Source organism: Dipodomys ordii, unplaced genomic scaffold (assembly GCF_000151885.1).
Source record: "Dipodomys ordii isolate 6190 unplaced genomic scaffold, Dord_2.0 Scaffold175, whole genome shotgun sequence".
In the NCBI taxonomy this organism is placed as follows: Eukaryota; Metazoa; Chordata; class Mammalia; order Rodentia; family Heteromyidae; genus Dipodomys; species Dipodomys ordii.
The window spans coordinates 1137531-1164851 of NW_012267391.1; the positions used below are offsets into that span (position 1 = coordinate 1137531).

General features: G+C 36.1%; 1 protein-coding gene across 6 annotated transcripts in view; it reads right to left on the minus strand.

The window, feature by feature from the left end:
* The window catches only part of Pex5l (peroxisomal biogenesis factor 5-like), a 232388-nt gene that overhangs the window by 146832 nt on the left and 58235 nt on the right, over positions 1-27321 (minus strand). Inside the window, exons 1-3 of one of the 6 annotated variants that reach the window (XM_013033678.1) lie at positions 14930-15158; positions 14083-14242; positions 12623-12694 (exon numbers count right to left, since the gene is read on the minus strand). In XM_013033678.1, coding sequence (XP_012889132.1) covers positions 12623-12694; positions 14083-14175 — 165 coding nt within the window. In that variant the 5' untranslated portion in view covers positions 14176-14242; positions 14930-15158. Of the gene's footprint in view, positions 1-12622; positions 12695-14082; positions 14243-14926; positions 15159-27321 lie in introns of those variants that run through there. The other 5 variants (XM_013033682.1, XM_013033679.1, XM_013033681.1 and 2 more) reach the window with 5 other exon arrangements.

The window sequence follows — 27321 nt, forward strand, 5'->3', positions numbered from 1 at the left end:
TTACACCTGTAATCTTAGCTACTCAGGAATCTGAGACTTGAAAAGTTTTGGTTCAATGGCAGTCATGGTGGAAAAGGTCACTAAACTCCATGTCCAAAATAACCTGTAAAAGCACAGTTTAAGTTGTAGAGTGTTAGCCTAGGGGGCAAGAAGTCATAAATTCAAACCCTAGAGTGGAACAATAAAAAGAAGCAAGAATTAGAGGCTCTTGGAAATGACTTAATGCCTATACATTTTTCCCAACTTGAAAATACCAGTTTTTCATTTTTACTGCATGTCAGAAACATAAAAATTAGTATATTTTATAATGATATATTATTGAATGTCTGGTATTTGTTGAACTAGACAAGGTAACTAATTTATGATCTCTGTGATTATAGTTTTTGAACCCTGTGAGTTTTATTACCTTCTGGAAAATTGAAGAGAATTAGCTGGTAGAGGGAGTGGAGGTTTCTTGCTACTCATATGTGCAGTACCTTGTTGTTCACCAAGAAGACAGACCTGAGGAGGTAGAAACACCTTCTACATTCCCTGCTCCCCTACTCATTTTATCAAGTTGGAATTTTTAACATTTTAGAATTACTGGTTCTATTTTTAAAGTACTTGAAATTCAAAGAGGACGTAAGGTTGTCTGCCAGGGTGCCTTACTGCCCTTATTATAATTGGCAACTTTGTTCAGTTCATTTTCAAGTGAGAAATATAAACCAGAAGGTTAACAGAAGAGGTGAGCAGATAGCTGCTTAGATAGTGGTAGAAATAAGCTCACTGTTAATACTTTGAGGTATTACTTTGTATTTTATGTTGGCCTTTATTTCCTTTTTAGGATCCAAGGGCCAGTATAAAGTAGGAGATAAAAAGAAGTGAGTAGAAAGCTGCCTACGCCCTTGGCGTTCCTACTCTCCCTTGACCTTAAGAATCTCATGAGCATAAGGTCACCAAATGGTGTGCTGTTCACAGACCTATCTTATTTAATTACACACTATCTAAAATCTTAAGATTTTAAGGATTAAAAATCAGCAGATTATGATTCTTGAAAAATTAATATGTGTAGCAATTCTGCACCTATTTCCAACAAGCTGGACAGGTAGGTGTTGTCCCCTCTAATGGGGTAGCTCATGCCAAGGAATCAATGTTCTCACTTGATTCCTCTCCTCCTATGGCTTATCATATGGGCATGTGCATCTATGACCCCAGAAAATATTTTTTTCTGGTTAGAACCATTGTACCTCAGTTATCTCTATGCCCAAGAGGATGTGATAACTAATAAATATACGAGGATTACCGTTAACCCCCACTACACACTCAGCTCAGTGCTTGAGTTTATTTCCACCATGCATTTGGCTTACATTTATACTCCCAACTACTCCCAACTACTTTCTTGGATAGACAATAACTTCCTAATTCTATACCAGAGCATTCTCAGGCTCAGAGAAGCTGGTTAATTTTACCAAAGTAATAAAATCATCATATGGATGTAGCCTTTTCTCACTCAGATTTCTGATTATAAAGACCCTTACAATGCTGAAAAATGATGTGGCAGAGGACCTGGCAATTGAAAATGCACTTAAGTGAAATATCTGCTAGTGTTCTGCAGAAGGTGTACAGAAGGCTCAGGCATAAACTGGTAGAAATAACCAAGTGAGGGTGTCATGTCACAAACCCTATTTTGGCGTTCCTATTTTCCCTTGACCTTAGGAATCTCATGAGCATAAGGTCACCAAGAAGCATAAGGTCACATACAAGAAGTACAAGTTACTGGAGAAGGAATATCAGATATGACTTCAGTGGCCATGAATTCCACTCTTAGATCTGACCAAAGTAGGGATGCAGGCTGTATGAGGAAGTATCCTCTTTTGAGCCTCAGACAGACAATAACTTGATCTACATGGTATTCTACCATTTCACAGATGAAGAAAAGGAAACTCATATTCCAAAGTCTTTTGCTTAGTAAGTGGCAAAGCCAAGACTAGAAACTAGGATGATGGATTTCTACTTTAGCTCCTTAGCATCTCTCTGTGCCAGTCTAAGAAGAGTGAGTTCCTGAATTGTCTAGCCTAATAAATCAAACTTTAGTAATCTGTCAGATGATTCAAGAATTAAGATATTAGGTTTGCCCTTCATGTTTCCCTAGCAGGTGATGCTTAGGGCAATCACCACTCCAAGTTGAAATGTGTGAAGTTAAGCATAACTAATTTAAATTTACATTGTGAATTTATAAAGAAAATACAAAGGAAATATAGTCTGCATTACTGCGGTATTTCTCTCTCCAGTATCAGTATTTTGCAATTATTTTTGTATTCCTTAATACAAATGGGGAATACTTAAGAATAAGTTTATTCTATTAAGTTTTCTATATAACCTAATGGAAAACTTTCTCCTTCTTCGCAAAGTATTTGTTGATAATAAATAGCTTTGCAGACAAGATGTAATTGATTGGCCTATAATCATGAGTCTTTATGTCAATGCTGAGTTCAGACAGAGAGCAAATAAATTTGGCTCCTTCTAATTTCACCATTTCTATTGATGAGGAAATCACTAATGAACCCACATTTACTCTGAGTGCAATCAGGGCATTACAATGTTGTGACCTGCTGCATCTTTTGTAGGTCACAGAGTTCCTTGCTTCAGGATCTCCAAGATGAATAGGTAGTCTCCTTTCTGAAGCCCTAGAGTGGGGTTTTCTTCTTGCTAATCAAGCACGAGTTCCAAGAAGGTACTAAGGGGAACACTACATATGATACCAGAAGGCAAGCCTTATACTTTTTAAGTCTTTGAAGTAAATGGGATCTGTATTACTTAAATGAAGTAAAAAAAAGCACTGGCCAGATGATGCTGGATATATTAAGCAGTGATACACTTTATCTTTTTTAAAGCCTGAGATGCAAGTCAGTTACATAGATGGTAACCGACTTGCATCATGGTGATAGGACTGCGCTATCTTGGTGCCTGAGGGAAACTGGGTATCTTTTCCATTAGTATATTTTTCTTACTCTTCCATTTTTACTTCATGGTGGTCTTTATATCTTTTTTAGGATCCACTGCCACAGGATAACAAGGACAGAACTGTAATCCTGCTCAAATGCTTTGTGCTATTGGAAACACAGAAGATGGTCCTACTTTGTCTCTTTAGAAAAGTATCTCAATAGTTCTAATATTCATTGCTTTCTGCTCACGTTCCCTTACAAGTTTTAAAAGACATGTTCAAATGTTAAGGCTAAGAAATGAATATGCTGTCTCTATTCTTCATTCTCAGGCTAAGTAGACACTCTCTTAGAAGATTGTGGGAGGAAAAATAAGTGGGTGTCAACAACCACCTAAATTTTAGCTCTCATGTTAGATGCACTAGCCTGGACCAAGATATTTCTTTTACATGGGCCAAGAGGGAACAGTTAAATGGTAAGGAAGTGTTTGGGGAAAAAGTTTATTCCTGTGAGAGTTCAAGAAATAAGTGGTGGCTCATTACAATAAATCCTAGTACATTTGTTTGGGGAGGAGGTATGCTGGTTGGTCCTGAGTCTAGATCTAACTCAGGACCTCGGTACTGTCTCTGAGCTTTTTTGTTTCCCTCAAGGCTAGCGCTCTACCACTTCAGCCATAGCTCCATTTCTGGATTTTTTAAAAAAAGTTCTCGGGTCTCCATTAAAATTTTGGCCTGTGCCAAGGAGACCTAGGGTTTCTCCTATTCTGTCCTGTAATGCTTTCAGGGTGTCTGCTTTGACTCTGAGGTCTTTGATCCATTTAGAGTTGATTCTAGTGTAGGGTGATATATATGGACGTTGAGATACCACCTCACCCCAGTTAGAATGGCTATAATCAAAAACTCTAATAACAGAATGTACTCATTACCTTGCCCATGTAATTGTAACCCCTCTGTATGGTATTTTCACAATAAAAAAATAACCATAGATGCTGGAGGAGATATGGCCAGAAAGGTGGGAGAGTAAACTTGTTTAACAACTTTGGAAAGTAGTCTGGAGGTTCCTCGAAAGACTCCACATAGAGCTCCCCTATGACCCAGCAGTCCCACTTTTGGGCATTTGCCCAAATGAACACAAAAAAGACCATACTAAAGCTACCAGCACTATGTTTATTGCAGCATTATTTATCATAGCTAAGATATGGAACCAACCCAGATGCACCTTAGTAGAAGAACGGATCAAGAAAATGTGGTGTATATACACAATGGAATTCTATGCCTCCATCAGAAAGGATGATATTGCCCCATTTGTTAGGAAATGGAAAGATTAGGAAAAATATATTAAGTGAAGTAAGCCAGGCCCAAAGAAACATAGGTCCCATGGTTTCCCTTACTTGCAATAACTAGTATATGTCTGAGACAAGTAGAAAAGGTCAAAAGCTATATACACATGACCAGATAAGATGAAGTTCAGTGAAATGAACCCCAAGACAGGAACACAGTGGATTTTTCTTTCTTGCTATTGTTTCTACTGCATTTATAAAGTACCATGTGTTTTTTGTTGTTGTTGCTTTGTATGTCCTTCCCCCATGGTATAACCCCAGTTTTCACTGTATTTGATGTTGGTATAATTTGGGGAGGGGAAACAATAACAAGAAAGAAAAACCATTTGAGTCCTTATCTTGGGGTTGATTTCACCTAACATCAACTTATCTGACTGTTTCTACTTGTTTCAGTCATATACTAGTTATTGCAAATAAGGGAAACGATGGGATCTATGTTTCTTTGGGCCTGGCTTACTTCACTTCATATATTTTTTCCCAAGTCTTTCCATTTCCTAACAAATGGGGTAATGTCATTCTTTCTGATGGAGGCATAGAATTCAATTGTGTAGATATACCACATTTTCTTGATCCATTCATCTACTGAGGGGCATCTGGGTTGGTTCCATATCTTAGCTATGGTAAATAATGCTGCAACAAACATAGTTGTGCTGGTAGCTTTAGTATGGTCTTGTTTGTGATCATTAGGGCAAATGAGACATTATGTTGAAAAATGAACTTTACAACTTGGGGGGGGTGGCTGGGAGGGCAGGGATGGTAAGGGGAAACTAAGGAGGAGGCAACAATGCTTTATAAGAAATGCACTCATTACCTTGCTCATGTAATTGTAACCGCTCTGTATGGTATTTTCACAATAAAAAACATATTAATAAAAATTTTAAAAAATTGGGGAGGGGAGGGAAATAAACAAAATGTTTAAATAGGAATACAGGTTGACCCATTGCAACAATGAGATGTAGAAGGCACTACGTTGAAAACAAACTTTACAATTTAGGCAGAAGCCAGGGCAGGTGAGGGGGGGAAGGGAGGAGGAGTGTAGTTGTAGAGGTGGGAAGGAAGGGATGGTAGGGGCAAAAAAAAGGAGGAGGCAACAATCCTTGATAAGAACTATACTCATTACCTTGCTCATGTAATTGTAACCCCTATGTACAGTATTTTCACAATAAAAAACTTATTAAAAAATTCTTGGCTAGGAAGGCGACTTAGTGGTAGAGTGCTTGCCTAATATGCACAAAGCTCTGGGTTCAGTTCCTCAGTACCAAATAACCAGAAAAAGCTGGTAGTGGTGTTGTGGTTCAAGTGGTAGAGTGCTAACCCTGAGCACAGCCCAGGCTGAGTTCAAACCCCAGGACTGGCAAAAAAATTTTTCCATACACATGTTCATTGAAACAATTCAATGATATTATACATCCTTTACTATTTGTAAGCAGTATAACTTTACAGCATGTAAATATTTATTTTCTCTGTCTTTAACTTTCAGAACATTACAGGACAGAACAGAAATCACCCCTAAAGGGCTCAAAGAGTGAAAGAGTGAGCTTCTTTTAGAACTATAGAAATATGCTGTATATTGACCTAGATTATATAGCTCCATGGGAAAAATGAACTAAGATTTATAGTTAAGATTTTAAAAAGAGAAAAGGGGCAATAAAGACTTTCAGAGAAACAAATATTAGTTGTTTACAACAGCTAAATCTTTACACAATGAAGACATGTTTCATGAATAAGGACAATGATATTAAAAGAAAAAAGTGAACAAGTTAACTTCCTTGTGTGAATATATTCATGTTTATACATAAGAACATCATTTGTGCATAAATATTGTTCATCACATAAATGTCTAAACTGAAGGGTGGGAGAGGTCAGAGATGTAAAGGAATGAATGCTGAAGCAAAAGGGGGTAGTTTTAATTTCAAATTTGTTTTTAATTTCTTTTTTTCTTTTTAAATGTTTTTTATTGTGAAAATACCATACAGAGGGGTTACAATTACATGAGCAAGGTAATTAATACATTTCTTATCATGTACTCATTACCTGTCGCTTTTGAATTTTTTAACATTATCTTTCTTTCTTTCTATCATCTATCTGTATGTGTGTATTTGTATTGTATAATGCCAATTTACATGTAATAAATGTCAAGTAATAAATCTACTTCATAATAGAATATTTATTTGGCTTCTGAGATTTAGTTCAGTGGTAGAGAATTTATCTAGAATACACAAGACTCTGTGCCTAACTCTCAGCACTGTAACAAAAAGAATATATATATATTATAAACATGACTACATGAATAAATGGAAAGAATTTTGAAAATTGTAAAATACAATAATAATATGATTGTGATTAAATTATAAAATGACATAATTAGCAAAATATGAAAAATAATTCATGACCAGTAGAGAAAAGCTTAATGATGTTTTGTAGGTTAAATATCCAGTAAGTAGCCATGTGTGTACTCAAATAAAACATGTTCCCTAATTCCCTGTCTTGTAAGTTATTTTCCTAATTTTTTGACATATGAAAGGCTTAAGGCACTAGGAGAAGTATCCTAAAATTTAAATGGAAGGAGAATAGTTTTCTAATTCTGGATTCTTTTTTAAATTAGAGGTAAGGGCCTCACAGACTTTCCTGAGGTGGCTGGCTTTGAACTGTGATCTTCAGATCTCAGCCTCCTGAATTGCTAGGAACCAGTATCCATCTAGAGGATTCTTTTATGTAAGACAGCACTAAGACAAAATAGCTTCTTAACCTATCTCTATAGAGTGGCCAGTCAGGGGTGATGGTAAGAACTCTGTGTGGTAGGCAGCAGTTAGCCATGAGTGACGGAACTATGCAAAGGAAATATAAAATGGAAGATTCTTCAAGGCTTTCAAGACTTAAAGAGAAACATGTCAGATAGAAGATAAACATAAGTGGTGACTATGGGAGGACAAGGTCAAAAGGTCTGAGAGGTTCAGTGACCAGCCTCTGTTAACATCAAGGTCATAGGTTGTCATAGATATTCTGAGTCCCTCACCAACCTAAGGATTAATGAAAGATTTTATTCAAGCCCAAGATCCAAAACAAGCAATTCTTGGAACATACCTTCACTTTACAAAAACAAATTCCAGGTCCATGAATCATATCACAGAGGTGCAATTGGACCCCCTTTGATTTATCCATTGCAATTCTGTAAACCTCCTCTAGCTTCCTTAGATTGTTGTTTACCTGTGATCTCAATCCAGTGGTCTGGACCTGGGCTTAGGAATTCCTCTCAAACTCTGAATGGTACTATGCTCATCCTAGACAACTTTCGTTGTCTAGAACGTGTATTCTTTCCTTAATACCACTTTCCCTATATTTCTCACCTTGCCTGAATTGTTCCCTGGCTTGGGCTCAATAACTGGGATAGTTGCACGACTTTCCAGTAACATGTGCAGTGGTGAAGAGTAGCAGGTCAAATGCCAGGTTGGAGGGCTGGCATCTGTGTACTTTGTACCTAACCTGGGACTCCAGGAACCTCCATTCATCTTTCTAGATATCTAGAAATTGCAGGTGGGGAAGGAGATAGGATAGAGAAGGCTAGCTAATTAAAACACATGGTTGATTTTATTAAGATAAAATGTTTTTTAAGATAAAAATGTTTTTCACTTTTTAATATTACCATATTTATAAACATGATAAACTCAAGAGATATAATGAATGAAACATTATTTTATAAAGAAGGAAACTTTTTGATTTTGAATCTATCAAACTGCTGACTTGGGTATTTAAAGTCATCTTGCTATTAAAAGCCTGTGACTTTCTTGTTTTCAGAATCATAATTCTGAGTGTCTATAAGTTCTACATTTTAGGATTCCAGGTAATGCCTCAGAAAGATGGCAAATTTATCACCTCTCTCTCTCTCTCTCCCTCTCTTTCTCTCTCTCTCTCTCTCTCACACACACACACACACACACACACAAATACACACACACAATTTTCCCCCTTTAAAACTGCAATAGTACTTTCTCTGAGTATGGTCTAGAACCAGCAGCAGTGGCTAAGCGCTCAGAAATGCAAATTCTGAGACCCATCCTGGATCACTGACTCAGAAACCCCTGCAATAGGATGCTCCAGCATGGCTGAAATAGTTGAAGCTTGTGAACTGCTTGGACCCATGTTTACATGTTCCCTTTGTAAGTTCTGACCTTGGACATTTCCTCACCTTATTGCACCAAGTGACCTGCAGGGCCAACTTCGTGGTTTCATGCCAGCCTTTTGTTAAACCATTTCTACAGAGCTGGAAGCTGTCCTTCATATAATCACAATATCCAATAATTTTATTTTAGTCTTTATTGTATTTTTTTCAAGTCTACTTGGAATTTGAAAACATTTTAGAAAGAAAGTAATTTAGGTCCTGCATAGAATAAACTGTGTTGATTCTAATTAGAAAAAAGTAATTAAAAAACCCTTTTATACAATTAACATTAATTGTAAGCTATAAAAATTAATAAATATAATTAAAAATAATTTAAAATAAAATGAGCCATATATTGTAGCACAGACTTATGATCCCAGTTATTTGGGAGTTAAAAAAGGAGGATCACAGTGAGATGCCAGCCCAATGTTAGTGAGCCCCTATCTGAAAAACAAGCCAGACATAGTGGTTCATGCTTATCATTCAAACTACTCAAATGTGGAGGTGGAAGGATTGCAGTCCCAAGCTAGCCATGGCAAAAAATATGAGAACCTATCTAAAAAACAAACCAGAGCAAAAAGAGTTTGGGATATGGCCAACCCTATGCCTAATAAGCATAAGGTGCTGAGTTCAAACAATAGTACTACTGGGGGAAAAAAGAAAAATCATGCATTATTTATTCAAGGTAGTGAATTCCTTACTAAAGGTATTTTATTATCTATTTCCCCATTCCTATCCCTTATATCTCAGTAATTACAGAGGGGAATTTGTGTTTATATGAGACTTATTTCTGAACAAACGCCATTTCATCTTCAGTCTTTTCTCACCTTTTTATTTTTCAGTGCTGGGTAGGGATGGAACCTAAGGCCTTATGCATGCTAGGCAAGTGATCTATGACTGAGTCATATCACCAGACTCTTTTCAAGTCAGGAAAGAATATGATACTATATAGTTAAGATTTCTCTTTTCATACTTATTCTAGAAAGCCAAATATGGTATTCACTAATTATATATAGATACATTAATTTTGTAGTGTGTGAATTTTAGGGGCATTAAATTTTCTTTTCAACACATCCTTTTCAATTATTTTCATATGTTTGAAGTTTAAAACCCTGGGTATTTTAGGTGGAGAATATAGATTCTGTCCCAAAGTGATGTACTTATATCTTATATTTAAATGATGTGTATGAGAGAGAGAGAGAGACAGAGAGACAGAGAGACAGAGAGAGTGAGAGAGAGAGAGGTGTGAGGGAAGAGACAGAGACAGAAACAGAGACAGACAGAGATAGAGAGGGTCATAGGCACCTAGTACTTTAGGGCATTAACATTAATTTTCTGGGATATTTTATATGTATTACAAATAAAATTTGCCATTAAAATTTCAGAGGGTAGTACAACATTGCCTTTCAAAAATAAAATCTTATATATTTACAAAATTTACTTTTTCCATGTCAAAAATAACACAGAATGATCTTTTACTCCTTTGAATGAGGACAGCCAGGGAGAAACCAAACCCTTGTGTGCTACTTTTATTATTAATTTGCTTATATAAGCAAGACTATGGACTTCCTGATAGAGTACACCTGACTGGTGAAACAGCATAGCTTGCACAGCTTTTGTACAGTGACAGCCTGAGTGATGGATTTAATGAGACTGGTTGACTTCTGCCATCATAGCACTCCAATCATTTTCTTTATCTTCTGTAGATTTTCCTTTGGTATCACTTACTTTAAAAAAATCTACTTATAAGTATATAAAGATCTACAAATAAATTTCTACTGTGTTTCTGAAAAGATACAGATTGAACATAAAGATTCTTGACAAATTCAGGCTTTAGATTTTAATTTTAATTATACATGTCATATTCATAATTTCATCCTATCTGAAAGTGAAACAATAGTCTATTTCTGTAATAAAACATATTTTGCACAATAAATACATAGATTTAACTTGTTAGTCTCTTAGGAATGTTTTCTTGTATAGTATTATAAGATTATAGTATTTTCTCCAATATTCTATTTCTATGCATCAACATTGCCATCATTTCAACCTAGGTTTGTTCACACCACAACCCCAAATAAGCCTCCTAAACAAGGAAGGACTACCCTTCCTGCCAACAACAAGCACCAAAGCCAGCTCATATTCATAATTATTCATTTTCTGAAGAATGTTTTGACATGAATGACTCCACAACATTGGACTACTGCCAAATGGTACCAACTTGTACAGCACCTTAGAAGGAGCAGGATAATCACAGAGGCAGAGGACTACTCCACACCTATGGGATCCACCCTCATTTGACCCAATAATGAAGTACTATATTCTAAAGAAAAAGATAAGGTGGCTTTCTTTTTCCTTTAAGATTTCTTAGCAACTAATAAAGTGTGTTTAATAATAGTATAAACTTTCTGAAAGTTACATGAAAACAAAGAACAGTAAAATCTCAATACACAATATTATCATTTCACAACACTAAAATTTAGTTAGAACACAAAGACAAACACAAGCAGCATTAGGGAGGAAGACAGTAAAGAAGAAAAATAGAAAGACTTTACCTTCTACATAGTTAAAGGAGAAATATAAATAACTTTTCATTTTAATAGGGAAATATGTATGTATTTGTATCCTCAAAATGTAATTAGTTGTATTTTACTGGTTTATTCACCAGGTGGGTCCTGCTTTTAGTCACAATCCTGATTTATAGGGGGATCAGTGAGAAGTGTGAATTTCCTGTCACAGGTAAATAATCTGACATAGTTAATATAATAGTTAATAGCTCAAGCAGAGCACTTGTGCTCTACCTCACTCATCTTATTAACTGGCTTGGCTATCTGGCACTAAGTAGAAAACTCCAAGGGCAACCCTTCCTACCCCCACCTGGCTTTACCAGGAGCAACAAAATGATGAAAAAGTGAGAAAAGTCTAGAGGCCATTCCTGTGAGGCCAGTATATTCTTTGGGGCTTTGTTTGGAATACCACTTCAATTGCCTCAATTGCCCTCAACAAACAGGTCTCTAAGTCAATTATTTCTGGCTTCTACCTTCTAGTTGCCATTTCCCTTTTTGTCAAAAACTAAACACAATGAGTTGAGCCAAGCCATGGTGGCTCACACCTTTAATCCTAACTACTCATGAGGCTGAGATTTGACAATCTTAGTTGGAAGCCAACCTGACAGACAAATCCTCTAGACTCTTATCTCCAATTTTCCATCAAAAAGCCAGAACTGGAAGTGTGGCTCAAGTGGTAGAGTACCAGGGAGTGAAAGCTCAAGAGCCTGAGATCAAGCCCAGGTGCTGGCAAGATAAAAACTTCTTTAATGCAATTGTTATACTACATGATTAAGAAATTGTACAAATTCTACTTGTCTGTATGTAAAATATTAGCTTTTTTCTAATGTCTTCATATGCTCAGATCCCTTTGAGTTATCACTGTCTGTACATTTGATTTGACATTGCCCTATGATTCGGTATTACTTGTACATTAAATAGATGTGTAGTTATCTTGTCTCCTTGATAATTAACAAAGATGCTAAGGGCCAATGCCAATTTAGTGTCATTGCTGGATACCTTCCACTATTCACTATGTCATTGTTTATGGTCTATTAAGCAATTTTCATCTCACCTTATGGGCCCATAAAGCATCCAAACTAGAGGTCTCTCAAATTAGGGCAGTGTTACAGACTATTAAATAGCTTCTTCTTTAGCTTTATAATTCATCTCTAAATTGACTTCAGACAATTTTAACAATTTAATTGGGTAAAATGTATGTTTAAATTTCTCAAAGTTTTCAAAGCCTTTTATCCTCCTGCTCTGAATCACAGTCACTGTTTTCTAAGACACACTAATGGTAATGCTTCAAAATTTTCAAAATACTACACTTTTTTGTTCTTATTTAAATGTGTTTTTTTTCCAACCACATTATGCTTTTGTCAAATGTAGCCTTTAATTTCCCCAAAATTCTCTAACCATGCTCTAACTTTATCTTTCATCATTCTTACCTACAGAAGCTATATATTGCTCTCATGCAGAAGTCATCAGGGCAAAGGATCAGATAAAGAGGTTTAGCTGCCCTCAAAATCTACTGACCAACAGGGCTCAGTGAAATGGGCTAATACAGCTATCAGGGAAGCAATGAATACATAAAGAGTTTCTTGCCAAAAATCTACAGTGTAACAATAGAAAATGTATGTAAGTGTTCACTTACCTGCTTTTCATCAACAATTATTTCCAGGTCTTCATCACTGCTTAGTTTTCCATATCCTTGTTCTTTACTTTTCTTGTGAAAGAATAATTTTAAATGATCATTTAGTTTCTTTCCATTAACATCTTAATTCTTACTTAATATTTCTTAAAGTTTACATAACCTCTTTCACAAGGCATCAATGTATTATTCTTTTATGTATAACAGCAAATACTCTTTAACTGCTGCCCCATAGTTATATTTACAACTTTCTGCTTAGTCTTTCTAATTTATGCCTTTTCTACTTTTCTCAATATTCATATGATTCTCTTTTATTCAGTAGTCCAGAAAAAATTCGTAAACACCTTGAGATACATAAGTAATTCCCTGAAGAGTCTTGGCACATTTCTTTTCATTATAGAAACTTCATTTAAAATTATAGTAGGCTTTATGCTTGAAATATAAAATGTTTTAATGACTTTTTCCCAAAAAGGAGAAGTACTATGCAACTCCAAAAACAAATCTTCAGATTTTTGATATTGTTTACAAATCAGATTACTATAAATATTAGAAAAAAACAAGTAATTTTTTTAACAAAGTCAATTTCAAAATTTGGTAGTTAAAAACAGTTGAAGAGTACAGACCATCTTTAAAAATTCATTTCATTCATTTTTCATTGTTATTTTTGTTCCCAATGACCATTCCTTTTCTATTTTCCCCACAGCAAAATCTGTAATTATAAGTTCCAAAGTTGAAAAGAAAGATTATAACAGTCATTTTATAGTTGTTCTACAGGAGAACAGTAATATGTCTGAGTCCGTCAGTTCTTCTTTATTCTTCCAATGCAACAACTGATGGGAATACTAGAAATGTCATGTTACTTCTTTATACTAGCAACATATAGAAAATAAAAATCCCATGGCCAGATTTCTTTTTATCCTTGCTTTAAATATTCATTGCATTAACTAGAATTAAGAAAATTTAAATATTTCCAGTAATTGAATTTACTGCACCACAATATATTCCTCATCCCATTAGATCACCTTTCAGTGACCATGATATAAATCTTTACACTGGGAGCATAGTTTTTCTTCATGTTTTTCCTTTATGACAGTTCAAACTGGATTTACTATCCCCCCATATACAAATATCTCCTATTTTTGTATTTTCATTATCATAAAGAATCTTCAAGTGTTAGGATGCATAAAATCCAAGTTCTCATTCATACATTAATCAATATAGCCACTTAGAAGAGAACAGATGGTCAAAGTATTTCTCCCTATTATTCTTGTCCTCCTTTCAGGTTCCATTTCAGGATTGATGGAAAACAAAACAAACAAAGTTGGCTTCAGTCAAGCTGATTTCCTACCTATCCCTTTGTTTCTGTACCCTTTTAGTCTACTGGTGGCCATAAGATATTGTCCAGAGACCTTCTAATGCAAAACATTTAGAAATGCCTTTCCAAAATTGATCTGTATACGTACCAAGTAGCTCATTTGCATGACCCGATTTCTGGACAAAAGGACATTAAGTAGAGATGGAATGTGAGCCCTTCCATCCATTTCACTGTCAGGCATCCCAGAATTCTTTGCACATGCGGCAGTGGCTTCATTGCCAGAACTTGCTGACCAGAGAACCACAGATCTTGCCCGGCAACAGTATTAATAATGTACAACAATAATTGAAGTATCCCTGAATCATTGTCTTGACTTTGTAAACATTGTGAAATGCTTTGGCTAGCACACACAGTCATTGAAATGAATGTTCTCTTTTTACCTATGCCCTCTTCTACTCCCTAACTGCTGTACCCATTTTAATTTTTTAAAACCCACCCATTACTTATTATATAATATTTTAATTTAATCCCTTGCATATAGACTTAGCTGCTTATCATGAAAATTCTTAACTTTTCCTTTTTAACGCCCTGCCCCACACTTTGCTGACAATCACTGCTAATAGATATAATAATGTCAGCACTCACAGGACAGAACTCAAAATTGCAATTTCTGCCAGTATTGAATTCTAACTCTCCAACTGAATCCCAATGCCCTCTCTGATTTATTAGCCAATTTTCCTGGAAAGTAGGGTTAGAGAAAGAGGGTATGTACCCACTATTCTAGAAACAAGTTGGCATTTTCAAAGAGTGGAAGGAAGCAATCCGAGCTCTGATTTTGTACTTAAGCTCTTAGTTTCCGTTTAAACAGCACACAGAACCACACAAAGCTAGCAGTCTTACAGTTTCACGCTAGAATTAAACAATATTTTCTAGTTTACCCCATCACCTCAGGGGCATTAATCCTTTTCTAAGCCACATAGCCACTCACTTACTGCTTATTTCTAGTGCGAGCATAGTCCTCTTTCAAGCACTCAGCCTCCCACTTTGACTGCTTAGATCAGCCAGCCCAAGCAGGTATCTTCGGCTCTCCTCCCTCCTCCCAGTCGGAAAGCCCTGTCTTCTATCTATGCACTTTGCCAAGCTCAAAAATGCAAGTCCATAGCTTCTGCGGGCCCTTGCATATTAGCCAAAGGACTGAACTAGAAGGAGGAAGAAAGCTAATCTCTCCACTGTCCAAGTGTGAGGGGGCAGGGCTTGTGTGGGAGGAGAAGCTGGAGGGTAATCACTTCCCGTGCTCCTCCCACCTTCCAGGCAAGACACTGGATCTGAGGATTTCAACTAAGGCAGGAAGGTTAGGCCTCTTTCTGCCCAGCCTTAGTATATTACCAGCTTATGACAGACGTTGTACACTGAATGCAGCTAAGGAAAGAGTTAGTGGGGAGGACATGAAGGTGGGAGAAATGAGGGAAGAAAGGAAGGGAATAGTCATGGTTTGCTGACAATGCCTTGTTCCTGTACAAAGCTTTTAGCTTAGGAGAGCTGCTTATTCCTAAACTCCAGGGTCTCCCATTTTCCCACACTATTCTGAATTCTTTCTAAGCTGCAAGAGAATTATCACATTTTATTTTGTTGTTTTTGTTAGTGCTAATGACTTTTCAAATACTATTCTCTTGTAGTTTTCTTAAGAACATGGAGCCTACCTGGTAACCTTTGTTTTCTAAGACTTCCACTGTCTTCTTCCTACCTTCTCTTTCCTACCCCTTCCTTTCACTCTATCCTCCATTAAAGTGGAAAAGTGGACTTGTTCACTTGAATTATATAAATCATGGCATTTAGAAACAATACTGGAAAACAATATCATGGCTACATATATAGAAGGTGTTACAGTGGAAATTTCAGGAAGTTAACAACAAAAGAGCAATAGCAACCAGGCTCATGCCTGCTACTCAGGAGGCTGAGATCTGAGGATCACCATTCAAAGTAAGCTAGGCAAGAAAGTCTGTGAGACTCTTATCTCCAATAAATCCACTCTAAAACCGTTAGTGGCAATGTGGCTCAAGTGGTATAGCGCTAGCCTTGAGCTGAAGAGCTGAGGAACAGTGCCCAGGCCCAGAATTCAAGCCCTATGACCTACCAAAAAAAAAAAAAAGCAACAGCAAAAGTTGATGGGAAGTGCCACACTCATTTCAGAATGTGAGTTTATTATTAAAAGTTAGCATTTCAGTTGAAAGATAATAGCTGTGTATGGACTGAATTGAAAGGAGTCTACATCCTTATTAGGAATTCATAAATATATGAAATTTCAAAAGGGAAACCAATACTTGATTTAGGTTAATCAAATAAATTATCTCCAATTACATATGTCAAAATAAATGTAAATATTTCACATAAACACTTCAAACCTGTTTATTATGTATTCGCTATGACACTGCATGATATTCATAGTAGATATAATTTATTGAAGCAAATGTCACACAATGCAGAATATACAATAGAGCTGCAAATATCACATGCAGAGTATATCGTATAGGTGCAAGGAGAAAATACCTTGCAATTTTCTTTTAGTAGTCAGCTTCATAGTTGTTAAGATTCAGTTCCTATCCTTTTATTTACATGTCTTTATTCCCTTCTGAATCACCTATGCCTGAAAAATTGCTTAGGTTTTTCTTTCCCTAGAAAGTGATTTTTCTCCTATCTGTTCTTTCCTAAAGACTTTAATCTATTCTTTTCTCATCACTGTTAAATTCAAAAGAATGATTTATATACAATAGCAACCATTCTCTACTTTCTTTTCTGTTTTAAACCAATCACAATCAGGATATGTTATCATATTTACTAGCATTCCTTCCTTAGAACAACTGAAATAGAATATCAACAAAAAAGAGGAGAATTGGAAAAGAAGATAATTTGCTGGCAAGGCACTTGTTGAGTTTGGGGTATCTTTGGAAAGTTCCTCCAAGTGGAAATATCTAGATAACAGTTTAGATATGTGGGTCCATATCTAAGATGAGAGGACAACCCATTTGTACTGTTATACTGTTGTACTGAGATGGAAGAGGTGAGGAATAAAGCCAGAGGCTTGGGGAATGGTTATATTTTAAAAATTAGCAAAAGAGAAGAACTTGGGAAAACAATGAGGAAGAAGAGTGGTATAGGAGGAGAGCCAATAGAGTGAGTAGTCAGACTTTTCGACAGTGTCAGATGCTGATGAGAAGTTCACTAATGATATGAACTGAAAGCTATTTTTGAATTTGATAATGGGAAGTCACCAATGAGTAAGATGTGAAGAAGTGAAGATGAAGGCCCAGTTAAATTGCTGAATACATTGGTAATAGGGAGTGACCATAGCAAGACTCATCTCTCTTTGGAAAGATGAAGAAAAATAGAAAGAGGGAGGAAGAAAGCCCATTGCAAGACAAAAGGTATGGGGAAAGATTACTGGAGAAGTTTTCATTTTTTTCCCTTTCTCTTTTTGTAAAGGTCATGAACATATTTACAGTTCAAGAAGGAGCAAATTTATTTTCAAAAAGTTGAAAATATAGATAACAGAGAATAAATGAAGATAATTCCTAAAGCATGAAAGTAAGTCCAAAGATCCTTTGGATAAAGACTTTTTCTTTTGTAAAGTCTTTTGGCATGAAAAGAAAAGAAAACAGATTGCTTAAGAGTGCTGTAAACCTGCCATGGGGAAAACTTGTTTGAGGACTACTTTGCAGAGAAAAGACTGGGTCAGAATGTTACCCTTCCTTTATTGAGGTTCTGGGAACAAAGTTTTTTGGGGTACTTTCTTAATGTAGACATCCATACTGCAATTATTACTTATGTCCCTCAGGGAAAGCCTGTTAGGATGGTGGAGAGTGAATCCTTTGTTTATTGCATTTAATATGCCTCTTCCCTCTGGATTCTCCTTTATTATATTAAACTTCTCAGCTCTGACAACATTTTGGTCTGCATTCCATATTTTTAAAAAGATCCATAGGTCCGCATAGCCACAGTCTCAGCTGTAGGAGCCAAGCAAACATTGAAAAAGTAAGCAGGAAATAGAGGGCAGTTTTCTCTAAAATGAAAAGCTTGCCTTATGGGACATAAACCTGGACCAAACTATTGAATAGCACTTTAAAAATAATTGTCAACTCTCTGATTTTTCTGATATACAAGGGAAAGCAGCTTTCTTCAGGAAAGATGTATCCAAACCTCTTGCCCAAATGTTATGGTAAAACAGAGAAGCAGAGGACTTAATGTTTAGTTTTGGCTCCACAGGGCAAACAAAGCATATGGACAACAAACAAAAGTCATATTCATTTTATATCATGTTCATAAGCCCATGAATTGAGTCATTTTTCTCTTTTAAGGAGAACTTCACTTTCTTACTAGTTGGGTAGCAAAATGGCAGTAATACACAATTTTTACCATAACTTGGCAACCCCTCCTCTATGTTGGCTTTCTATCTTTACAGTGGCTTTTGATCTATAAGATAATGTATATCCTAATTGGCTTATGAAAGCTCTTAAAATATTTTTATTTTCTAACTTTTCCAAACAAAAAGAATTCTCTAATTGTCTATTGAGACCACTCAATCTCATTTCACTGCATACATTCAATTTTAAGCATTTACCTTTCTTCTTTATCTTTGTAGTACTTTATAATGAAAAGATTTAAACTGCAAAGTTAAGTTTTCAGTGAACTTTTCTACACTTGCCACTTAAATTATACTGACCTTTTATTATACTTGCTTTTTTTTTGTATGTATGTCTGTGCATTATGACCTGTTTTTGAAGTTTAGTAAACACTATCACATATCTACAATTCTTTTTTTGGGGGGGGGGTCCGGTTTTGGGGCTTGAACACTGGGCCTGGGCTCTGTCCCTCAGCTCTTCAGCTCAAGGCTAGCGCTCTACCACTTGAGCCACAGTGCCACTTCCGGCTTTTTTCTTTTTGCTTATATGGTGCTGAGGAATTGAACCCAGGGCCTCAGGCTTGCAAGGCAAGCGCTCTACCACTGAGCCACCTTCCCAGCCCCACATTCCTACAATTCTTGCCTGTGAGGTTTTAACTTATTTAATTTTCTTTTAAAACTCCAAAAAGCAAAAACATTGTTTCAATAACCTTCCAATCTAAGTGTAATAAATGTGCAAGATTTCTTCCTCTATAACAAATCATTTCTTTTATCTGAAAAGCAAACCAGTCAACTTCATGTCTAGCATGAAGTGCCAATACTAGGTCTTATCACTAGGATTAGTGAAGGCAATATGATCAAAGGACTGAGGTTTTTGTAGTTATCTGTCAAAAGCTAGCGATCAAACAACTCAAATGTTTGAGATAAATCTGTGGTGTGATAGGCAGTTCAAGTTGATATTAATTACCATGACCTCAATTTTATATCCTTTGATCATCAGTGCCTTTTTCACATATTAAAAAGAGCAAACAACTTCATTATATCCTGGGCTACAGAGAAAACATTTACCTATGGTACACAGGACAGAAGTAGCAAGTCTCAGAACACAGCTAGTGGCTTCCCAGAAGGGTCATGTTTGCTTTCAAGAATAGCACGGGGTAATATATGGAGACAAAGGAGGCAGAATACAAAATTTAAACTTCAAATTTCAATTATGTCACATTCATCAATATGCTACATTACTTTGGGGAAAACAAGTAATCTCTTTCTTCTCTCCATTTGAAAACAAATGGAACTACAATGTAAGAAAGGACTAAACAAGAAACCAGTAGTTTTTACAGAAAATTCTGAGTCTGATTTTCTTTCGTATGGATAGGTTCTTTTGCCTATGACATCTTTTTCCCATTTGCTCTAAAGTTGACTTTACCAGAAGCTGTAAATGCGGTAGTATGGCATGTAATGCATGATATATAAAAAAGTATTTTCTGCCTGCTGAAGACACTACTGGCAGAAAAATTAATCTGCTACTCTCTTGATGGTATGTAGTTTTGGTGCTATTTCCCAGGCAAGATGAAACTAACAAGCACTTTCATTTGGTGATTGTGGCTTCGTGCCTGTATAAACAGGGCTAGTCTGTCCACATAACATGACTGGAATAGTTGGTATGAGATGGTAAGGAATTTGAGAGAATAAACCTAGTAGTTTAGATTCTCAAACAGTTAGCAAATGCTACTACCACATAAATATACAGGCTTACACCTACCCCATCCTGGCAATTAAGAACAGTGTAAAAATGCATGTTCTATATCTGCAGTATGATAAAAATACTAATTTATTTAAAATTAAATTCCTTGCTTGATATTCTGCTCCAACATTACTCTTAACATTGTTTCCTATGCTTATCAAAGTTGGCCCTGTTTGGTGGGGGATGAAATCTTGTCATCCGGAAAACTAGCTGCTTCAATAGCATTGTAAATTTCAACCATATTAGCTCTGTAATATTCCTCTATCTTCCTTTCTTCTCTAAGCCAGCATACTTTGGACATGTTGACATATGCCTCAGAAAAAAGTTGTCTAGGAAACTTAGTTTCTAATTAGAGTCAATCCAACCTACAGTTTGCACTTTAGTAAAAAATGCATTGCAGAAAATGATTTACCTTTATGCTAACATCTGTGTGACTGATGGACTTATAATCAGCATTTATGTTATAACTCTAATGACCTTGAGAGATAGTGATGATGATGTTACATTTGTTTGTGTGTGTGTGTGTGTGTGTGTTGGTTTTGAGCTTGAACTCAGGGCCTCAAAACTGTCCCTGAGCTTTTCTGCTCAAAGCTAGTGCTATACCACTTGAGCCACTGCTCCACTTCTGGCTTTTTAGTCATTATTTAGAGATAAGCTCTCATAGACTTTCCTGCTTGGGCTGGCTTTGAACTATGATCCTCATATCTCAGTCTTCTGAGTAGCTACAATTATAGGCATGAGCCACTGGTGCCTGTGATGATGGTTACTATTCTAATTATTGAAATTTTTTGTGGCTCTCCATGTAACTAGGACAGCTTAGAAGAAGTTTTTTCTGTTCCTGAAAAAATGGATGTACATCACAAAGTGTAACCCATTATAATTACCACAGAGTCCTCCCTGCTGACCTTTATAAACCAATCACAGGTATTCCTGCTCAACACAATTTTCACCATCTTTACATAACCTTATGACTTCTTGTTTCATCCCAATGGGATAAATCTATGGTGGAGAAGATACAATGGTTTCTAATGGGTAGACTTGTGTATCTTTATAAATAAGGGCAACTGGAAATTATTCATTGAAAGAAAATTTCCAAGAAACAGGTTATAAAGTGAAAGAAGAATATGGATCTATTCACTGAGCATGTGCTAATCAGCTAACACATTGAAACAACACAAGTTGGTCAGTGGAAACCTGACCAAATTCAGATCATATTTCCAAATAAACATTAATACATTGATATAGAAAATATTACTACCAGGGATGGAAAATATGATGGATTATACTGAAAGGTAATATTTAAACAATTTATGTAAATAATTGGCACCAACGATTTGAGCTCAAATATTCTGAGTCCTCAGCTCATGAGAAAGGTGATCCGATGTCTAGAAAATGCATATTTGAGCAATAAAGGTAAGATTAATTTAAGAAGGCACAAGAAAAAATGCATCAGAGTGTCATACATTCAAATATCTGATGAATTTGTTTTGGCAGTTGCATTACTATGGAGCAAAAGTCATTTCATGTTCATTCTTTAACCAAGGATGGTTAATTTAGTCAATATGGTTAAGAATTACTATCACAAAAGAATAACCAAGGATGGATTATCTGTGATATTCTGAGCAAATAAGATATCTAATCCTGGAATAAAAGGGACTAATGCATTTAAATATGTAACCGTGTTTTGGTATTTTGTTAATTCTTATATGAAAGTCTGTACAACTTAATTGGCTGCATAAGAATTCATCTTGAGCTGGGTGCTGGTTGCTCACATCTGTCACCTTAGCTATTCAGAAGACTGAGATATGAAGAATGTGGTTTGAAGTCAGCATGGGCAGAAAAGTCTCCATGAGACTTGTATCTTCAATTAACTACCAAAAAAAAAAACCCCAAAACAAAAACAAAACGCAAGCTAGAAGTAGAGCTGTGGCTGTAGTGGTGAGTGCTCACCTTGAGCACAAAATTTCTGGGACACTCTTGGAGTTCAAACCCCAGTACCAGTACTGACACACACACATACACACAATCATTTTTTTAAAATGAAGAAGCCTTACTTTATTTGGATATGATGAGCTACTTGAGCTTATTTTCTTCTTGGCATGTTCATTTTATTCATATGCCTTGTATTTTTATAGCTTATGATAAAATGTATTTTTTAACTTTAATTTTTAAGAATAATAGGCAAGCATCTAACACCAAGCTATACTACTAATCCCTAAAATTTTCATTTTTAATGCATTCTATAGATTTTAAAATATGGATTTTTTAAAATAAAAAGAGAGGCGCTATGTGTAAGGTGACAGTGATGCTTATTTCCCTATATTTTGGTCTATTTTTCACCTATATTATTTTTCTTGATGTTAGTGATGAATGTCTCTCATTCATTCCATAAATACTTGTGATCATCCAATGTGCATATATTTACTTTTATGGAAAGCAGAAGGATAGGATGCCTCTTGTCCTCAGAAAATTTGGTGGCAAATGTGGTAGAAAGGTAATTAAATGAGCACTCCAAAAGTGTTGAGGAGTAAAGGTGTGAAGGAGGTCGCAGGACCACTGAGGGTCAAAGTTAGGGAATGTCTTGTTGAGGAAACACTGGGATATGAATGAAAAACTGACCCTCTGCAGGTGGATGGGTGCTGCTTTGTCTGTGTAATTTGTGGGTAGACACATAGAAAAGGGACGATTCAAAGGAAGGAGTTTGTGGGGCCTTCTAGAATCTGAGAGGAGGCTGTGTAACTGTGGGGAGTGATGCCAAATGAGGCCAGAGAGGAAGACAATCCTGAAATTACATTAAAGACTTTGTTCTTGATATTAAGAGAAAGAATGAATGATGTTATCAGATGAGTGCTTTAAGAAATCTACTCTGGAATCTCAATGTTGTTTTGATTCACATTTCTTTTATAGCTAGAGAGGTTGAGCATTTCTTCATGTGTCTATTGGCCATTCTTATTTCCTCTTAAGAGAAGTTTCTCTTTAAGTCGTTAGCCCAACTTATTTATTGGGCAGTTGTATCTTTGAGGATTTGTTGTTGGAGGGAGTGGAACTTTGTTCAACCACTTTGGCCTCAAAAACTCTACATAGAGCTCCTCTATGACCCAGCAATCCCACTTTTGGGCATTTATCCAAATGATCAAAAACAAGGCCATACTAAGGCTACCAGCACAAGTATGTTTATTGCAGCATTATTTACCATAGCTAAGATATGGAACCAACCCAGATGTCCCTCAGTAGATGAATGGATCAAGAAAATGTGGTATATATACACAATGGAATGCTATACCTCCATCAGAAAGAATGATATTGCCCCATTTGTTAGGAAATGGAAAGACTTGGAAAAAATTATATTAAGTGAAGCAAGCCAGGCCCAAAGAAACATAGGTCCCATGGTTTCCCTTATTTGCAATAACTAGTACATTTGTAAGACAAGCAGAAAAGCTCAAAAGCTATGTATATATGACCATACAAGATGATATTAAGTGAAATGAACCCCAAGATAGGGACACAAATAGATTTTTTCTTTTTTCTTTTTGTGGGCCTGGGCACTGTCCCTCAGCTCTTCAGCTCAAGGCTAGTGCTCTACCACTTGAGCCACAGCACCACTTCCGGCTTTTTCCTTTTTGCTTATGTGGTGCTGAGGAATCGAACTCAGGGCCTCAGGCATGCAAGGCAAGCCTGAACCACCTTCCCAGCCCCACTTTTTTCTTTCTTACTATTGTTTCTAACATGTTTATAATGTACCATGTGATTTTGTTTTTGCTTTATATGTTCCTCACCCATGGTATAATCTCTATTTTCACTGTATTTGATGTTGGTGCCCTGCATCTTGTACATACACTTCTCTAATTCTGGGAGAGGAAGGGAAAAAAACAAAATACTTACATAAGGATACAGTTTGACTTATTGTAACAATGAGATATACAAAACACTATGTTGAAAATGAACTTTACAGGCTGGGAAGGTGGCTCAGTGGTAGAGTGCTCGCCTTGCATGCATGAGGCCCTGGGTTCGATTCCTCAGCACCACATAAACAGAAAAAGCTGGAAGTGGTGCTGTGGCTCAAGTGGTAGAGCACCAGCCTTGAGCTGAAGAGCTGAGGGACAGCACCCAGGCACAGAGTTCAAGCCCCACGACTGACAGAAAAAAAAGAAAAAAATAAAATGAACTTTACAACTTCGGTGGGGGCTGGGGGTGGGGAGGTGGGAAGTGGGATGGGGTGAGGGGATGGAGAAGTTGTGAAAGTAAGGGAGGGAAGGGATGGTAGGGGGAAAACAATTAGGAGGCAACAATGCTAAATAGGAAATGTACTCATTACCTTGCTCATGTAACTGTAACCCCTCTGTACAGCCTTTTTACAATAAAAAAGTACAAAAATAAAAAATAAGTCTACTCTGGCTAAGGGAGGAAAGTAGACTGAATGAAGAAGGTTAGAGGCAAGAAGAGAATCTGGAAGCTACTGAAGTGGTCATTGCCTGATAGTTAGAAGCCTGCTAAGACACAAGTTAACAGCTCACTACACATACTTCTAAAATGATGCTCTTAATTTGTCACCGTGTGAATCATAAGATTACTTTTTATTTCTGGATATTATAAAACTGTATTTTCTGTTGTCAGAAATTAAAATTGCAACAAATAGGCCTATACTAAACATATCCAAGGTACTAACAACTTAGAAATAGGTAAATTATTTCAGAAAAAAATAAAACAACTTGAAAGAGGGAATACTGACAAAAAACATTTTGTACTTAGTGAAGGATACATACTTTTTCCTTCTGTTATAGGCAATACCTAAACTTTTCTTGTTTTTCACTATTTGACAAAACAAAGTAAGTCTGTTTAAAGAATACAATGAGAAATTGTTCAATGCTGTATAGTATCTGAAAGGATTTATTGTGTGAGGTTTGCTTTTTTTGGATATCAATAACAGGAATGTTTCATGCAAATCTAAGAACTGCTCAGGGAGTAGCAAATACTAAAAAGAAATAAAGAAGTATATTATTTACTCAGTATAATCAAACTGAATGTGTTTTTAAGGGAACTGAAAAACAAACTGCTTCCATTATATTTCTCTTGTTTTTAACTTGTCAGAAGATAAAATCTTGAAGTAGTAAAATGGGAGATGCTTGTGTAGGGCAAAGTGGAGATCCCACCATTCATCCTCTCACTCAGAAAGTTTCCTTGCTTCTGGAAAGACATTTTAAATAATATTCAAAATAATTACATGGTACAGGCAAATACTGAAGGATCCCTGACAACATGTAAGCATAGCTCAAAGCTGTGATAAGTCAGAGCCCCACACTGAGAATGCATGATAATTGTTATAATCTCCCATCATATCTCTCATCTTGGCATTTTTCTTTTTTGTTCTTCTTTGACACCCAGTCTCAGATCTCAGATGTTTGCCTTAAGGAGACTGACACATAATTTGATGAGATAATGAAAAAAAATTCTTAAACAATATAAAACAGGGAAATTTCAGTGATGAGGAGGATGAAGTTCATAGTAACTTGAAAGCATTGTAAGACCCTTCTTGAAATCTCTGACTAAAACTCTAAAGGTAATAATGGATGGATAATGAGGTTTGGGAGACAGAAGAATGACTGGTTCTCAATCATGACAAGTGCAACTTTGGAAGTTAGAACAGGTCAGGACCAAAAAAGAGGCTTTCAATACTCCTGAACTCTTGAAAAATGTGTCCAGTGTAGGCAAGAGTGGTCCTTTTAAAGACAGCTGAAGCAAAGTTTTAATAAGAACAACTAAGGTACCATGCCCCAAATAGAAAAAGTGTTTTTTTATGTCTTACATGTTTTATTGTTATTATTGAGTGGTTGTACAAAGAGATTACAATTCCAAAAGTTGTGTTATGAGAACAATGTTTCTTGGTCATTTCCACCCCTTCCTTTTTTTCCCTTGAATTTTCCCATTCCAGGCTTTACCCACAAGTTACATAGTTCATTTTGTACCTAGTATACACTTGCTCACCTCCTTCCTTCCATTTGTCTTCCATTTTGAAGCAGTTTTGGAAAAGGACTATACTTAATGCTCTCAAGACAAGAAGATATATCACATTGATGTCTGCCTTATATAAACACCATTATGTTTTGTTACATGTCAGAAGTGCTGTAAATAAGCCATTCTTTCTCATAATAAGCCATTCTTTCTCATAATAAGCATGTACTCACTTGAAAAATAAACAAATACATATATAATAGATATCATCAATTTTATATTCTGTGCCTGAAATAGTGTATTTTATAGACTATAGTATATTTTCTATAACCTAACTATGTAAGTATCAATTATTTACATGTAACCATACTTTGGTGTAGCCAGGAGGATTGGGTGGGGGGTGGGGGGGGGAGGATGGGAAGGGATGTAAAGGGTAAACAAAGGAGGAGGCTGCAATGCTTGATAAGAAATGTACTCATTATCTTGCCCATGTAATTGTAACCCCTCTGTACAGAATTTTCACAATAAAAAATATAATACAAAATTTATAACTAATACATATCAAGATATATTGATTAAACCACTTTGTTAAATGGTTCCTCCTTTGAACAACCACTCAGAGCTAATTAAAAAAATTTGAAAAGTAACATTTAATATACTTACATTTCCACATTGCATACAATTTTCTATGTATACTGTACAATATACATTATATACTATAGAAAAAGTTTTTTGAAAATGATAAAAGTAGCAACTTTTCCTTAAAAGAAACACTAATATTTTTTAAGTACAGAAGTGTCATCACTATCACATTGTAGGTGGTGTGGGATTTATTTCTTGCCTTGCCTCCCTTCCCCTGTCCTTCCCTATCCTCCCCCCCCTCCCTTCCTTCCTTCCTTCCTTGATTCCTTTTTATTTCCATTTTTTCCCTTCCTTCCTTTCTTTCTTTGACAGCATCTCCCTATAGAGCCCAATTTAGCCTCCAATTCAAGATCCTTCTGACTGCTTCCAAAGTGTTAGGAATATACATACTTACTTATGCCTATTTACACTCACCATGTTTAATGGGTTTTTAAAAATTGGTTATGGGGCTTGAACTCTGGACCTGAGCACTGTCCCTCAGCTCTTCAGCTCAAGAAGAGCGTTCTACAACTTGAGCCACAGCGCACTTCCAGCTTTCTGGTGTTTAATTGGAGGTAAGAGTCTCAATGGACTTTCCTGTCTGGGCCAGCTTTGAAATTTGATCCTCAGACTTATTAGCATAAAGTTTTGAGAAGTATTCCCTTATAATGTTCTGA